Source organism: Aythya fuligula, chromosome 3, assembly GCF_009819795.1.
Source record: "Aythya fuligula isolate bAytFul2 chromosome 3, bAytFul2.pri, whole genome shotgun sequence".
NCBI classification, from domain to species: Eukaryota; Metazoa; Chordata; class Aves; order Anseriformes; family Anatidae; genus Aythya; species Aythya fuligula.
In genome coordinates this window covers 29,576,091-29,593,761 of record NC_045561.1, presented here as the reverse complement: position 1 = coordinate 29,593,761, position 17,671 = coordinate 29,576,091, and the positions used below count along the sequence as shown (strand labels likewise).

The window sequence follows — 17,671 nt, the reverse complement described above, 5'->3', positions numbered from 1 at the left end:
GACTAGAAATCTAAGACCCCAAATGCACAAGAACCTGAAGTTCTTTATCAGTAAAGACATGGTATTAAGACAGGTCCTCACTGCTACTAAGCCAAAGCAGAAAAAGCAGGTAGGAAGGAATCCACGTATTTGGTAAAATACCCGGGAAAGACAAGTGACAAGAATAGGACTGGTATCTCTCAGTTTCAACAGTGTGTATCACTAAGTGCATCTGCAGGATCTGGGTATGCACAGTACAGATAATCAGTTCAGAATTCAGACGGGCTTTATGTTAAAAGTCATCTTCCCTGTTGGATTCAGCAGGATTTGTCACATCTCAAGTAAAAAAAAAAAAAAAAAAAAAGTCATAGAAAAAAAATATCAATCCACCAGCCCTTAAGAGGCTGTCGCTGGCTTGTCACAGTCCTAAAGGTGCGTGTATTACCTGGGGGAAGGGAACAGAACAGAATGAACTCAAGAGCCATTACTCAGTAGGTAAAGCTGGAAAAAAAAACCACCATACATTAGTTACATGTAGTATAAACTCTAGCTCCTTTTATATCAGGACAATGCAGTCTGTCACAAGAAACGTAAGTGTGCAGCCCTCATTCTCTAACACTCGATGCATTTACCTACAAGCGAAGTGATCCTACGCAAGCACAGTTGGAACAGGTTAAGGGAGTAACAGTGCTGAATCCTCTGGTAGGCAGAAGTAACAGCGAGTACCAGTCCTTTCTCTCTAGCTGGGACAACATTCCTATCACCAGGAACGAAGACAGCATAAATTAGCAATTCTTATTCACCATGTTTCAAATAAACATTTTGATTGTGACCACCCAGCAGCAAAATACAATCAAAGGCAAAATATGCTTTTTGAAGGATCCAATCTACATTGGTAGCAGACCCAGCAAAACACTTCATTTCACACAGCTGCTCATTGAGATTGAAGTATCACCTGAGAGCACCATTTAAACCGTATCTATACACAAAAAGATAACCACAACATTTTGCAGACAAATTACCACTTTTTTCCTCGTCATTCAAGGATGACACTGATTTTATTTTCCTCATATAAAAGGAGACATTTTACTCTGTGCTGATTTAACAAATGTTCTGAATATATTCATTACAATAAAGCAGCTAAAAAGCTGTTCTAATCTCTAAAAGAACCTTTATCATCTGCACATATGATACATATATATATAGTAAACAATCACTCCAAAAATAATTTTGTAAAAGTGATCATATTGCACTCAGAATTCTGGAATTCCGTTCTCCCTTCGCATTTTAAATCACAGATCAGCTTCATTTTTTGTATTTTTTTTTTTTGTAATAAAATGAAGCTTTAATTTTCTATTAAAAACAAGTAGGCATGCAATCAATATAATACAGTATATCCGAAATATCACAAAAAGGGAAAGTGTTTGGTTATGAAACTGGAGTAAGGAACAATTCTCAGAGGCCACATGAGAGTAGTAATTGTAAACATTCTGCTGGCTCTAAGGTGTTGCAGATGTTGCAGAGAGTGCAGCCTAGTTCAGCACCCACGAGATACACAGAAACTGTTCAAATGTTCTGTACTTCAGCGAATTTCCATGCAGCAATGGCACATCCAAGAGGCTACACATACAGACAACAATGAAACAAAGGTGGTTACTGGGCGAACGGTAACCTCGGATCACTGCCATTTTTCAACGGAAGTTTTCCAGGTCTTACATACTCTAACACAGCAGCGAAACTATTCTTGTTGCTGCCAATGAAGTACAGAATTAGATCCCCTATTTGTACTGTAACCAGTGGCAGACTGGACACTACCCTCAGCCTACAAAATCCCAGCAATCCCATCATGCAGAACGTCACCTTGATTTGCTTGCAAGAGTGACAACCTTCCCCACGTGTCAGAGCAAGTAACACAGGCAGTAGACAAGGGAAAAAAGAAAAAAAAATCCTCAGCCAACATGAAGAGGCTACAGATGTTGAAAATTCAAATGAAGGCTGCTTCTTCTCACTTTTACAGGAGAAAAAAAAATTCTCTATTAAACCCATTATCTTCAGGTAACATCAATACACTTGGAGTCCCTGAGATAATGCAGCTCTCTAACTACCTTGGACAAATGGAGAGACCAACTTCGTATATACATCAACACGGTGGAAGCCAATACAGAGCACCCTGAGTTGCAAGTGAAACAGTAAGAACGGGCAACCCATTCCTGAACAGCCAAGAGATGCAGAAGAAAGTGCAGAGAAGGTACTGACTAAGGAATTAAAAGATACATATTGCAGGGGAGGACAGAAAAAAACATTAATTAAAGTATTTCTAAAAGGCCTTTCCCTCTTACCACTGGAGCAATGAAGAAAAAGCAACCAGAGCTAAGAGCTCTTTGAGAAAGGTTGTGAAGAAACACGGCCTTCTGGATGCATGGCAGAACAATAACGCAAAGGCAGAGACAAGTCAGGGAGTCTTCTTCACAGGGTGCCCCAAAGGTTAAGCACTCTAGCACAGACAGTAAGAACTGTCAGTGATCACTGACAGTACGCTGGATATAAACCAGGCATATAAGTAGATTATTTTTTTTCTCCTGAAACTACAGGAAAAATACAAAGAGGAAAAATACAAAGTCACAATCAATTTGAAGAATACTTTCCATACTGAAAAATGAAATACTGGCTTCAGAAACAAAACAGAGATCTGTTCTGTATCTTTAGTAGGGTTAATTGTAAAAAAGAGGTGCTTGTAAAATCTTAAGTTTGAAATCCTTTATTTCCCACTATATTGCTAAGTAATTTTGCAATTAGATCAAAAAGAAATATCAGAGATGGATATGGAATACTTACAACTAGAAAATGGTTGCTGAACCATTGGAATTTCCATAAAGGCATCAACAAAAAAAATGTAAAAACATTGTCTCATAAAGTTAATTAGAATCTGAAGTACCAGATTGTCTTCACAATGGTCACAATTTGAATATTGATGGATTTTTGCAGCCCTGGAAAAAGTAATTGTGACTTTGCCAAAAGAAGACTTAATACAGCAATCAAAACATCCTTAAAAACTGAGTATTGCATTTCTGCAATTTCTTACTCTCTCAGCCATTCAACATCCAATAAGCAGTTCTCATCGGAAAAAACATTACCCGGTCACAATTTTACTCTCTTACAGAGCTGTGCTATATCTTAATACTTTCTCGGGAAAAAAAGGAAAGTGAATTAAAAGCTGAATAAAAGTAGACACACTATAAAAGCTACCTGTAAAGTATTGTAAGTCTGGAAAACATTTGTGGCATTACACAGGCTATTGCTGACACAAAGGAAAAAAAAAAAAGCAATTTAACCATTTCATGAATATGAACAATGCACTTGTTCCCAGCCATTTAGAATGTTCTGACATTCCAAATGTTTATAAAAATTGGGTAATAAAAGAATTAAGTCAATACCCTTAAGTACAATAAATAATGGTGTTTATTATGGTCGAGGTTGACCACGAGTGTTTGTTCCATATCTGCTTGGGACATTTGTAAAACCAGTTCTGAATCCTTGCTGTGCTCCCATTCCTGGTATTCCAAATCCTTGATTGAGTACACTGCTGTAGGGTGCGGATCCGTGATTAAGGCCCAGTCCATAGGGCCTCGTCTGAGTGTTTAAAAGGATAACCGGATTCACATTTTTGCCTGGCGTATTGAAAGAAAATTCTGGTGGTGGGCTGCTGGGCTTAGCTGGAGTAGATGTAATAGGGTTCAAGTTGTCAGCAGCTTTCAAAGATGGCATTGAAATAATATGATGATCTGAAAGGTTCAGCATATTGTTTGCAATAGGCACAGATGATAAGGTAGGTCTGATCCAGTCATCTTTGAAAATCTGAACAGTCAAGGTAGAGACCAATGCGTATAATCGGTTAGTGACATGAGCAAGTACCATTTGTTCATTTGCATCTCTCCGAATTCGGACATGTACTGATCCAGCCTAGAAAACGATAAAAATAAGTTGGCTGTTAACTGTCTCTTCAGTGAAGCTTCTCCACATTCATTCAAGAAGAGGTAAGTCACCCTGCAGAGAACTATGCAAAGACCTTTCTCAGGGGAGACCACTGACTAAACTGGAAAGCATATTAAATAATCCCATAATCAGGGCAGATTTTGATCTTTGCTAGTGTGTTAACCTCTTATGAACATGTCAAGATCATCATTCATGAAAAGTTAGAGTCTTGAAACCAAACTATGAAATACAACATGCAATGGCAGGAAAACAAAAGAAAACAACTGGTTAAAACAACGTCCAAAAGAAGAACAAAATGCAGACAAACTCCACGTTTCAAATTCAGGAGAACGCATAATCACTGTGCTGCTGGAGCAGACAGAAGACAACATGCATGGGAGATGCACTCAAATTGGGACCATTAGCAAGAACAGAGGCACTGCCCCTTACAAAACAGACTAAGAGCTTCTCCTGATGAAAATGCTAGGAAATGGTAGGGTAGGTTGCCCCTGCCTACCTCTCAATAACACTATCTCCTTCACCTTGAACTACTGCTGCAGAATAGTACAGGGCACAAAACCGAACCCCTTGCTTCCTATTTCATTTTGTATCAAACAAAGAATGTGGTTCACAGCTTGTGCCATAAAGAGCATTTTTATATTGACTGGGCAGCTGACAGCATATCCAAGTCTCTGAAGTTTCTACTACAGTCTGGATGCTGACGAGTAAACACAAACGCAAAGGTCTGATCAATCCAGAAATGCTGTAATGCAGTATTTTGCGTGACAAAATAATAAACTGAAGGCAATTTGCACATTAGCATGACAGAAGAGTCCCTCCACTTTTACTTTTTCCAGATCCCCCAGAAAGTAGCATACTGAAAGAATTCATAAGTGGAAAAAAAAAATCTAACAGTCAATTTTCTGGCTGTCAAAACATACTTGCATCAACTCAGGAATGACCAACTTCCGTGTGACCATTCCATATGACAAAAAAGCCTCCATTTCTTTCAATTGAGCATACTGCTATAGCTGGCTTTTTTTTTTTCCCTGTTCCCCAGAAATGCTTAAAATACAATTCTATCACAGACCTTTTGCACCTGAAGGTTTACAGTTTTCTTCTCCCTTCAGAACGGATTTACACTAGCACATGTTTTGAAAAATGTCTTTACTATTGTGTGGGGTTTTCTTCCTTGCCAAAATACAAGAGAAATTCTAAAGTTGCAAAATACATGCTATGATTCAGAGCTGCAATACACAGAAATAGTAAGAACCAATAATAAAGCTTAAAAAAAATATAAGGTGGGGGAAGAGAAGTTTTGCAATAAGTCACAGGGAAACACTAAGTACTGACTGGATCATTTAGGGTTTTGTTTGTTTTGGTTTTGTTTTCTGTTGTTGCTTTTATAAATAAAAAATAAATATCTTAATTCATTTAAATAAAAACCTAAAAGTAGTAACCAACACTTTTTTAAAAAATGATAAAGACATAACTTACCAAATTGCCAAAACCTAACGTCCAGAAATGCTCATTTCTAACTTCCAAGACACCATCCAAGGTTGAAACCTAATTTTCCACAAATATACAGGAATATTAAAATAGTTAGAACTGATGTTTCAAATTGTTTTAGTGATATACTTGTTCATGTAGATGAGTAACAGCATTCTCAGTAATGAAATAAAAGCCTCCAGACTGCAGAATGGAACAAGTCTGTTCATGGTGCCACTAATGTTTATCTACTGTACTTTTGCTATCTGTAAACATCCAAATCCATCAGAAAATTGCATTTAAGTAACTCAAGTTTAGGTAACTTGCTGTCTAACTGCAACGTTTTCTCAACTTCACATGCTGTATGCAAAGTGTTCTTAACTTCTTTTTTTTGCCCCCCAAATCATGTTTGTAAATATCTTCTTAAACTGAAAACAACAACAACAACAACAACAAAAAACACACAACCAAAAACCTGCACTGCTTTAACAGATGCATTCCATACACCTGTATGACACTTCATCTTAGTTAATAAGCTCCACATTTTCTACATGCAAAAAAAAAAATTATTGTAAATTCCTACTGGATTTTCTTGGACTACTCACTCACAAAATCTTTTTGTATTTCTGAATGCTTATTTAACATTGGCTGTGCATGCTGTGTCACGTATTATACACCAACTTACCTCTCTAAGAAGTTTATCTAACTGGCCAAACACATGAGGTGGAGTTGTCTTTAAAACACATAAAAAAGAGAAAAAAGTTACAATAAAGATTAATCGGTGCTGTTTAAGTAAGAGATCCTTTAAATCCCCTCTACCTAAAGACCAATGACATTACATAATAACATTTTTGTAAGTTCATGATACCTACTTCTACTGCCTTTCCTTTGGCCCTTTATCATATATTCTCCTTAGAATATCTCTCATACACATCCTTAGAACAGACAAGGACATTTAACAAAAATGAAACAAACAAACAAAAAAAATATTGTTTTGCAACACTGCCTTACCTGGAGTAATACTTTCCCACTGTACACACTCATAGGATACATGGTACCAAAAGTCATCAAAGCAATTGCTATAGCTGAGGCTGTGTCTACAGCATAGTAATTGCTAGAGAAAAAGAAAAACAATGCAGAAAAACAGGTACTTAGGGTATTGAAAGGCATAAGGAATTTTTCTTTTTTTTTTTTTTTTTTAATTCATTAACATTATGTATGCTAACCTTTATCTGAACTACAGATCTTTGAAAAACACCAAATATATTCATGCAGTTGCATTCGCAAACATACACAATACAGCTTTTGATGAGATTGTTCCTTTCAGGTAAAAAATAAAATAAAATAAAATGCAGTTTCTCATGAAGAGGACATAAAAGGAACTCATCAAACAACTATACATACTTGATTTCGATGAGCATATATGTAATGCAAAGAGCTAAAGCTCCAGCGATATCAATCAAGACAAAAGGGTTCATTCGTGGTAGAAAGATGCTGCTCAATCCTGGGATGATTCCACAAATACTGTAAAAACAACAACAACAAAAAAAAAAGCAAGCAAGCAGTGGTCAGCTAGTCATTCGTCAGTACTTCAAAACCCATAAGAGTTACACACTTTACTTCAGAATTTGACATTAAGTACACCTTGCAGCCACAGCAAATTATGGCTCTGAGGACCCTAAAAGCCCTTCTAATTCTGCTTACACTTAACATTATACAATATGGCTTGACATTCTTATTTTGATACTGGCAGCATCAATACTCAAAAGTTGACTAGAAGTAAACACTTGTGTTATCTGACAAAAATATTTTGCAAATGGTGTTATCTTGCATTCAGATAACAGGACAGCCTGAGAGTTAACAGGCAATGAATGACAAACACTGAGTCAGTGCCTGGAAGACACAGACCCTCCACTTTCCTGATAGACAGGTGAGGAACTTCCATAGCTATGCTTCAGCAAGAAACCTATCTCACATGGCACATTCAAGCTGCAATCATCCCAACTGCTCACCCACCCCACCGAGTAATTAAAAATAAATTACTCTAAGATACATTGATCAGACAGGTAACAGTTGTTGAGAATGCAGTTCGAGTCTGTACCAAACAAAGCTAGTTTCTGACACCTCATTCAAGAATTACGTACAATGTGCTGAATGGATTCAAAAGAAAGGTTATGTAGAAAGATGTATTTCTACTAAGTTGACACACCTGAGAAACGTGAGAGACGATGTTTGGACTAGAGTCCATACACTAGATCTACAATATTAAAGGTATTTTAAAAACTCTAAAATACAACAGTTCGTGTCTCAGTATGTGTTTAAAATTGCTGTTGTACACAATTAAAAACAACATTGCCTTCCAGAAGCTAACAATTCTGAAAAACATTACAGAGAATTACCTTCTACTAAGATCTGCAACATGCTCCTGAAGCCAACTTGTGCTGGCAGCTGCAAGGGAAAGTTAATAAAATGACTACAAGTAAAGCAATCCATTTCAAAATTATGTTTTATTTTAAGGGAAGGACTTATGACACCATGAATGAATAGATTTATCTCAACAGATTCACTGTTGCCTGAGAAAAAGCAAAGTCTGACTTCTCTAGGCAGCACATAAAATGCCTGTTTCATATAATAACCTAACCTGATTAAATACAAATGTAATTGCAGTTTATATTTTTTATTATCTTTATATTAGATAAAGTATAATACATATACAGTAATTATATCTACAACTTAATCTAAACTATATTCACTGAAATGAAGCATTATGCACACAAAATACATGGAACACGATGGAAAAAAGAGGACCTCTCACAATTTACTAGTTTTCACAATGCTCAACAGTCCCCCAACAGCTAGTGAGAATGATCACAAGTCTACTTCACAGTGAAAAAGTTCCAGGTAAAAGGGCCATTAAGATGAATTACTACATTCATTTATTTTTAATCCACTAATAAATCAATAAAATGTTCTTAAATTAACACCTGAAATCTAAAAGATGACCTTCACTGGTTGAATTTAGAGGACAGAAATTTAAGGATACTGCAGAATTTATCACTCAGTTTACCAGTAATAACTAAATACTGAGTCACGTAAGCAAACCAGTGATGAACTTTGGAAAGCAATTCAAAACTGCATTAAGTTATATCTATGGAGATTATAATAATTTATAACTGCTAGTTAAGATAGTTATCTGACTAGTTACACATTGATAAAATAAGAATATTAAAACTTTTTCATAATTCTCAGTACAGATCAATTTATCACATACCTTCAGAGACATAAGCAAAAGGCTTATTCCTAATGGAAAGCATTGTAAATAAGTTGAAAAAGAGAGCCACGAAAGTACCAACCAGCAGTCGCCCCCTAGGGAGGAAAAGAAAAAAAAAAGATGCATCTTAATTTCACATTACCATTACAATACATGAAATCGAACTGTAATTAATAGTAACAATATCAAAATACTTTGCTTGGTATCTCTCACTGAGCATGAAAATAAGAGTAAGATAAATTAGCACAAGGTCTAATAACTGGCAGCATATTAGCATTTTAGGGGGATATATGAGATCGCCAAACACCATACATCATACTCATGTTATCACATTAAGCTGAACACAATATTCATAGTGTTGAGTAACTGTTCTTACCTAATTGCATATATCTGTGTACAAACACAGATATACAAATATATGCAGGTATACACACACATTTGTCCTTTGAAGATACAAATACACTGTCTCCTCAGCCTTGTTTCCTACAGAACTATGCCTTACGTCCCCACCATTTCCTAGGAGAATTACAACTTCACCATACGTCAACACCTTCTCCTCCTTTCCACACGTTCTTTGCAGTTGTAATCACCTTTGCAATACATCCAGTTCCCGGTATGATCCCGGTATCCTTCCCCCAACATACTAGGCCTCCTAATTTGTGAGTTAGCAAGAGGCAGCAGAGGCTACAACTCTTTCCAAACTACGAATGTGCTCAGAGGCCAGTCAGCCAGACTGTACTCTGTTAAAAAGTAACTGCTGAGCTCACACAGTTTTTCCTACAATGTGAGCAGTAACTTGGCTTTCTCTTCTCTGCTAAACCTCCAAATGTTAAAATCAAACAAACAAACAAAAAAAAACATTGATTTACTATCTTCAAAATGTTATCCAATTATAGGGAGAAAAAAACTAATAACAAATGCCTAATGTCCTCAAGAAACCACATTACAAACATAGGAATAATTAAATTATCAAAACGAGCACCACATAGCTAAATTATTATTTATGAAGAGATATGGATTACATTTAAATTGTACCTTAAAAGAAACTGTTTCCAATATAGCTTGCGCATCATTCAAAACAAATAGCAAGGTACCAAAACCAATTTGGTGCTGAACGAACTTGTTAAAATTAATATATGCTAGATTAAGAATTAGATATACAAAGGGACACTGAAAAGCCTATCATTGTACATGTCAGAAATTTCTTACGTGTGTATCTCAGGCTGTTCCAGAAACCGCTCTGCACTACAAAAACAATTGAAAATTCAAGTTACATTCATGCAATAAAACCTTGACACCTGAAGGATACTTTTTGTATTCTGAAATGGCTAATTATCTGCCATTCATCAATAAAAATGGTGGATACAGCATCAGAAAAAAATAATTACTCATTAAGCACACTAGTTTAACCTGTTGCTATAATAAAGGAGTATATAATCTAGATTTTCCAACCATTTCCATACGTGCCACATCGGTGCTAGTAAAAGGATGCTTGTAAATGAACATGCCAGAAAATACTGCTACTGCCACTAGTGCTGGTAAGCAAAACAAACACAGTTTGAAATCCCTGACTTGGAGCTGCTCACTAAGCAAAGCTAAATAAAACAGATGTTGGATTCTGTAGTGGAGATACAATGTGGTTTTTTTTTTAATGCACCAGTAAAATATAAAATAACCTGCTGCTGTAACAAAGGAAAACCTAGCATAAGTTTTGGGAATTCCCTAAAACTGATGCTAGAAAGCCTGGAGGCTCATTATCAAAATTCATTCCAGTGGTGCAACAGATCTACCTATATTGTAACGCTGCTAAGTTGTTAACATATCCATTTATAAAAAAAATATGAAGAGGAGAAGGGAAGGTAAACTCCCTCAGTTTTAAATTCCAGATGTCAACAAAAGAAAAATTCATTTTTAAAGAATTAAGTAGTTTTTAAGGTGAAATACCATCTACATTTGGAACAATTTATATGTTAAATTAATGCTTTACACAATGTTGAGAACTATTGAAGCTGATACTTTAAACATTTGGATCCTTAATACATTATGAAATTGCTTTACTTCATGATATAAGAGAAGGGAAACAACACTTTTCTTTATCGGTTAACTTAAAAAGTCAAGAGTTAATCAAGTCCCTAACAGTGTTAAGATAATTCCTAAGAATATGGAGTCTTTTCCCTGAAAGTTGTTTAATTACATTTACCAGATCCTATTATTTTACTTAAGGTCTCCATGTAGTGTAATCAATATAAATTAGCAGTAGGGTTCAGCAGGATTTAAAAAAAACAGATTTTTTTCTACACTGTATCAGTACAGATAGCATTTGTGGAACGCATTTGCTTTTGCTCAACACAAACTTTCTACTCATACAAGAAAAAAAAACGCAAAGAAAAAAGTACAGATCCCTACCTTTCTTTCAGTATAAAAAGAGCACCAAGTTGTGCTAGAACCGTAGAAGCAAATACAGCTAGAACTTCAAACCTCTCAAACCTGAAATTTAAGAATTAAGTTTAGAAACAGTGAAAGCTCAACAATTCATCACATGCATCCTGGTCTGTGCAAGAACAAGTGGAACAGACCTGCTATTTCTAATTCTTTCAAATGGAGATAGATGAGGAGAAACTGAAAGGTCATGGAGTAGGCACAATTTTCAGTTTCATTTAAAACAACATTCCAATTATCAAAAACAAGTCTTTGTTCTGACAAAAGACCATAATTTTCAGCTTAAAATTATGGATTTCTTAATTCTTTTTGCTGTTCCTGCCCTTTTCTCTTACTGTTCTGCAACTCTTTTTTACACAACCAATCTTGGGTCTCTAATATTCATGCTCATTACATACACTTTGTTTGTCATGGCTGTTAAAGAATACAGGCAAGGAAGACCAACAATGAATCAAATGCTGTATTATCTAATACTGAATCTTGTTATTAGTACTTACCCAAATGAATAGGCTGGACTGGGCTTCTTCATCATTACCCAATAGCTTATTAGACATGTTATCAAACTGGAAAAAAAAAAAAAAAAAAAAAAAAAGGAGAATTACACCATGATAAACGACGGTTACCTTTACAAATTATAAAATTGTTTGTATTTTAGTTTATAGTTTGCTACTATAAATTAGTACAAACATACACTTCAGCCACCAGAAATGAATAAACAAATCTTAAGTTCATCTTACAATGAACTCAACCCGTTTATCACTATCACAATGTGGGTTCCAATTAATCCAGAGGTGGTGAGGTTTCGAAATGAAACTTGGATTGCAATGACGTCTCAGCTGTCCCCATAAAATAGGCAGCAAATAATTTAGCTAAATGGTAAGTCAGTCTAATTCTTGACAGGACAAGGAGTAATAGAGCACAGATAGAGCACAGGCAATTCCGCATCAACACGCAAAAGAACTTCTTCACGGTGAGGGTGACAGAGCACTGGAACAGGCTGCCCAGGGAGGGTGTGGAGTCTCCTTCTCTGGAGATATTTAAGGTCCGTCTGGTTGCCTACCTGGGCAGCCTGCTCTAAGGAACCTGCTTTGGCAGGAGGGTTGGACCCAATGATCTTTCGAGGTCCTGTCCAGCCCCTTCAATTCTGTGATTCTGTGATATCAGGAGATGGACCAATGCCGTAATTAATGGCATGCTTTACTTCCAAAGGCTACCACCAACCTTCTTCCACACAGAACATCACTCAGCCTAACTCAACTTTACCATAACCTCAAACGCAATGCAGGCCATTGAAATCCTGAAACACAACAGCACAACCAATGTTTATTTTGCATGCGCTCCATGAATTCCTAAAAGGAAACTGGAGAACAGGAGGCCAGGACTGAATCTGACTAACACAGAAAGGTGGTATGAGACAATCCGTTTCATACTGTCTGGTATCACGTGTTAATGAAGAGTACAAAGCAAAAGCCTATGAAATTAACAAAGCAAACACCCAGTAAACACTAACTTACAGTTTATGAACTTGCCTAGAAATACGTAACCCGAGAAAGGCCATTAAAATGAGAAGGAACGCACTAAGCAAGATGACAGTAGTGTCATATTTGTGTCACTTACTCAAAAAGAGCAGAAAACTTTCCATTAAACCCTTCCTATAAGGATATATCATGAATTAGATTTAGCACTCAAGAGTAAGTCTTGGGCTATGCAAAGCACGGCCTTTCTTTTCCACAGTATAATGTATCTACATGTGTTGCCAGAACAGATTTACTTTTTTGGCTACACTCATCTCCACACAGCTCTCATGTAAATGGCCATTCTCAGACAGCTACAGGTCTCTTGCTTTTTTCTTTCCAAGTTTTTCTCTCACGCTGAATGTCTGAAATTCACATTATTTTTATCCCAATGGTACTAGACTGAATTCTTCAAGCGTGAGTCTTATTTCCTCTGCCTATTTTTCCACTATTGACCCCTTCAGACAGTTTTTTTTAATTGATACTCATGGAATCAGTGCTGTCTGTGACTTTATGAAGCCCTTTTTTAATTAATGATGACGTTAAATCAGACGGAAACAAGGAGCCATCCCCATAGCTGCTGAATAATCACACCCTCACAATCTGAACCACAGCTGCTTGGAGTACAAGCGAAAGCAGAGGAAATACTACTGCTTGTATACAAAATAGTAGTCATATACTCAGTAACATTGTCATAAATTTCCGGTAAGATGACAAAAATGAAAGAACACAAAATCTGTTTTTGCAGCAGAATTACTGAGCATCGCTCACCCTTACAGCAAGTTAAAACTCCTGACAGAGTTCACTGTTAATCTTCTAGTCTATTCCCTATTAACCTAATACATCATAGTGCTAGGGCTATACCATCTTCTCCTAAAATTAAAAAATAGTATTCTATACAAATATGAAGTACAATGCCAAATGTTTCACTATTTCGCTATCAGTCAGATATAGTATGGCATTTAGCGTGAAAAATAGTCTCTGTGGATAGCTGATCCATATTTTTCTGTAAGTTAGCAAGGAAAATAACATGGTTTAATCATTAAAAAAATGACTGCGTTTTTCACAGTTTATTTCCCAGTCACTGCTACCAGCCAGCATCGGATGAGAACTGAATGTATTTAATGTCTTATTACCAATATTATCAGAAGTGTCCAGAATTTTCACACTTAAAATAGCTTTAACATTTTGTTAGGGAACAGAAAAAAATGCTATAGGTATCATTCAATAGCAGGTAGGAAAGTTACAGTATTAGTCTTTAGAACCTGGTCGAAACAGACTGCAGCTGAGATTCTATTTTAACAACCTTATTGGAAGAACGTGGGATCTATCTCTTGACATATTCTGGAATAGAAATAGCATTATATACTCTTTGCTTCCTGAAGTAAAGACCAAGGGATACTTCAGAAGCAATGACTGTGGCACTTGGGAGATGTTCTGAGTGAAGCACGAGATGATAGCTTGATGCTAGGTTCCGTTTCATGTCATTAGGCACGTGCATGTAGAAATCCACAACCGAATGGATTAGTTACTAATCACTGCCCATACAGTTATGGTGTTTATCATCATCTGCTTATTGTGACGTACAGTTTTATACTCACATAACACACATTTAAACCAGCTAGTGTTTCATCACTGATGATTCTAAATAGAATGGGTTTGTAAATAAATTTTGTATGTATAGAAATACACAAAGACAGGCACAAATGAACTGTAAGACTAAATGGGAAAAAAAACTCACCTGAAAAGATCAAAGATTGTCAAATATGTGTAAGCAGTTAAAGCTGTAAAAAAAAAAAAAAAAAAAAAAAAAGTATTAAAGCTTAATACAATTTTTCAATCACTTATATTCTTCTGTTAAGTCCCTCTACTGCATCTCTATGCCATTTTCCAGATAAACAAATCATCTCTGTTGATACTTCAAGTCTGTCTTATGTATGTGTATGTAATATGAATGTTCTAAACACACAATGCATTTCACTTCATCAACAGGTTGATTATGGCAATCTTACTTCTAATAAAGCACGTAACAATGCCCAGCTATATAAGGTATTCAGCTACCAAGAATAAAGTTGTGACGAAGAATTTAAGATCAGAAAAGTCAGGAGACCTTCTAGTAACACACCCTCCCCAAAGCAAATCTCTTATGCGTATTATTGCAGGAAAAAGTAGGTTCAACAGCATTTCTACTTGCTTTGTTTTCCATCCTATGTCGCAAAGTAAAAATATCGGACATTCTACTTTCAGTACTGATGATAGGGAGCATCTTGAAGCCCCTCTACAAAAGTAGGACATAATAGAAAATATTAAAAAGAGATGCTCCTGAAATTGAAGGAGACTTTAGCCACACTACAAATGCCTTCATTCAACTGCAAGTGAGGATCTCTCTGTGCCACTAGTACTACTTATATAAGGAACAGGTTTGAAAAGTAGTTTAGAAGTCTACTTCCTGCAATCTTAAAGAGGGTACCACATAGAAAAAAAAATAAATATGAGCAGGTCTGGAAAACCTCGCACACTTGGAAGACATTTCAACCACTTACACTTGTCTGCAAGAAATGCTTCTCAACTGACCGTGGGACATCAAAAGGAGGCCTGTCCAAACCTGGCTGTGCAGTCACCTAACTCCACTATGTGCAGCGATTTTTAGCACATTGGAACTTCATGAGTGAAGAAACGTGGTAGTTGTTCACAGCTTCAGTGCAAGAGAGCCACCTACCTATGCTGTTTGTAGAGCTGCACCACATGAGCAGGAAGCCAATACATACTAAATTTATAGCACCAAACAGCAAGATCTTCCAGGACTGTTGATGAGAAAAAAAAACATATTTACATCTTCCAAAACGTACAAGACAAAAATTTAATCTATCTTGTTTTAAAAAACAGCATTGTAGTATTTCATCATGCAAGCAGTCTTCTCCCTCCATCCCTCCCTTCCAGAAATGTGCAACTCATTTAGGGCAACAATCTCATATTCTGTTTTTATTTTACAGGTTGTCCCGAAACTCATTTTTAAACATCATTATGTGTTAGGCTTATAATATCTTTTTGGTCTGAAAAATCACACCTATAGAATATTTGCATTTTCTTATCACACACACCATATGACTTTTGAAGACAGAATTATACAGCTTTCTATTTCCCGCCCTTAGTCCTGAAGAAACAGCCAAGAGACTGAAGTGGGTTCCATTCTTTATGCTTGAATTTAGGACCCGAAAACATCTGTGCATCTCCAGGTTACAGCTCTACTGAACACATCAAACATAAGTACAATTCTGTGGGAAATTAATTAAGAGGGACAACCCACAGTAATCCAACTTCAAAGAAACTACACGATGTATTAAGACTAATAGTAAGACAATACTTCACTTGCAAATTCACTGCAAGGAATATAATGCCACAAAAAACACACATGAAACCCCATAAAGGTAATTTCAAGGTTGTTTGTCCAGCAGAAAGGCACATTACTTCCAGTGCCTTGTTCTTGCAAAAGTAAGTCCCAATGGTACATATGAAACTTGAGGTCAATTTTCCAAAAATAACAGAACTTACACTTACATTGAACTACGCTTAAATTAATAATGTATTTTAACTTATCACAACTACAGTTTTTATTATTCTTTAAAAAAAAAAAAAAAATACTTACCCTTCTATCTGCTGCAACCAGCCTAAATTCATGTGTTAACTTTCCGACCAACGATCTCTGTGATTTGCGGAACAGATGTATTGTCCCCTTAAAAAAAAATTAAGTTTAATGAAATATTTTACTTAAACCATACTGTAAAGTACCAAAAGAGGAACCTTCATTTATGAACCACTTCTGTAAAAGAAACCTTATTGTGATACTTTGACGTAATTAACTAGACATAGCCTCCAAACATTAAATTCAACAATACTTCTTGAATACTTTTTTTTTTTTTTTTTTTTTTTTTTTTTACATTTTACATGTGATGACAGAATGATGAACGGCTTAGAATCAAGCTTCCCTTCAACACAGACTGGACTTCAAGACCCAAAGAGGTACCAACAGGCTGGCCACCTGAACAGGCCAAAGTCACCTCACACCCACGCCTGCCAAGGCAGCTGTATTGCACACAGCGGGCAGGGGTGGCAGGGACCTCTGGAGATCACCTGCTCCAACCCCCTGCAAGCAGGGTCACCCGGAGCACGCCGCGCAGGATGGCACCCAGGCGGGTTTTGGATGTCTCCACACATCCAAAGGAAGGAGACCCCACAACCTCTGCGGACAACTTGTGCCAGAGCCCTGGCACCCTCACAGTAAAGAGGTGCCCTCTCTTATTCAGGTGGAAATTTAATTTCATGCTGATGTTGACACGTGCAGACAAACGCACACCTTCTGGTGTCGCGAGTTAAAAAAGCAGCGCCACAGACCCCAAGCTCGGCGCCCCCTGGGCCCCAGGGCCGGCTCCCAGCTCCCTGCTCCCCTCCCCAGGGCCACGCAGGGGAACCCCGGCCCCGGAGCACAGAGCGGGCAGGGGGGCGGCCCGCGGAGCCCCCCACAGCCCCCGACCCCCCCCGGCCCGGCGGGGCAGCCCCCAGCAGCCACGTCACCGCGGGCGGGCGGGCGGGCAGGGCAGGGCCCTGCAGCGGGGGCTGCGGCCCCCTGCGGGCCGCTCCCAGCCCCTCCGCACCCCCGGGGCGAGCCCCCCGCCGCGCCCGGCAGCGCCCCGCCGCCCGCCGCCCCCCGTCCGGGGCCGCTCACCATAGTCCTCCCCGCGCCGGAAGAGAGGCGCCATGCGAGGCCGGAAGAGGCGGAGGGGGGAGGCCCCCCGTCGTCCCGGCAACGGGCAGAGCCCCGCGCCCTGCGCCGAAGCGGCCGTGACGCACAAGGCGGCCGACGGGCGCTAACGGCCAGTAACGGCCGCAGCGCCGGGGGTGAGCCCCGGTGGGTTTCCCGGCTCCACGGAGCGGGAAAAGCAGCACTCGGATGTGGTGCGCGGTGCCCTCCCGGAGTGCCAAGAGAGGGTTACTTCATTAGTAACGCCTC

The 17,671-nt window shown here is 38.0% G+C and overlaps 1 protein-coding gene across 2 annotated transcripts; it reads right to left on the bottom strand.

Moving 5' to 3' along the window:
* Window positions 1-1,004: 1,004 nt before the first annotated feature.
* On the bottom strand, window positions 1,005-17,415 carry SLC30A6 (solute carrier family 30 member 6). 2 transcript variants are annotated; one of them, XM_032185386.1, is made up of 14 exons: window positions 17,387-17,415; window positions 16,310-16,396; window positions 15,383-15,467; window positions 14,405-14,447; window positions 11,647-11,712; window positions 11,117-11,197; window positions 9,920-9,955; window positions 8,711-8,805; window positions 7,839-7,887; window positions 6,844-6,963; window positions 6,451-6,553; window positions 6,125-6,172; window positions 5,449-5,517; window positions 1,005-3,939 (listed from the first exon to the last, which is right to left on the bottom strand). In XM_032185386.1, the coding sequence occupies exons 1-14, from the start codon at window positions 17,387-17,389 to the stop codon at window positions 3,442-3,444; spliced, it is 1,383 nt and encodes a 460-aa protein (XP_032041277.1). In that variant the 5' UTR covers window positions 17,390-17,415; the 3' UTR covers window positions 1,005-3,441. The 2 variants fall into 2 exon arrangements, with proteins under 2 accessions (XP_032041277.1, XP_032041278.1); XM_032185387.1 differs by lacking the exon at window positions 17,387-17,415 and adding an exon at window positions 17,018-17,067.
* Between the last annotated feature and the right edge of the window lie 256 nt (window positions 17,416-17,671).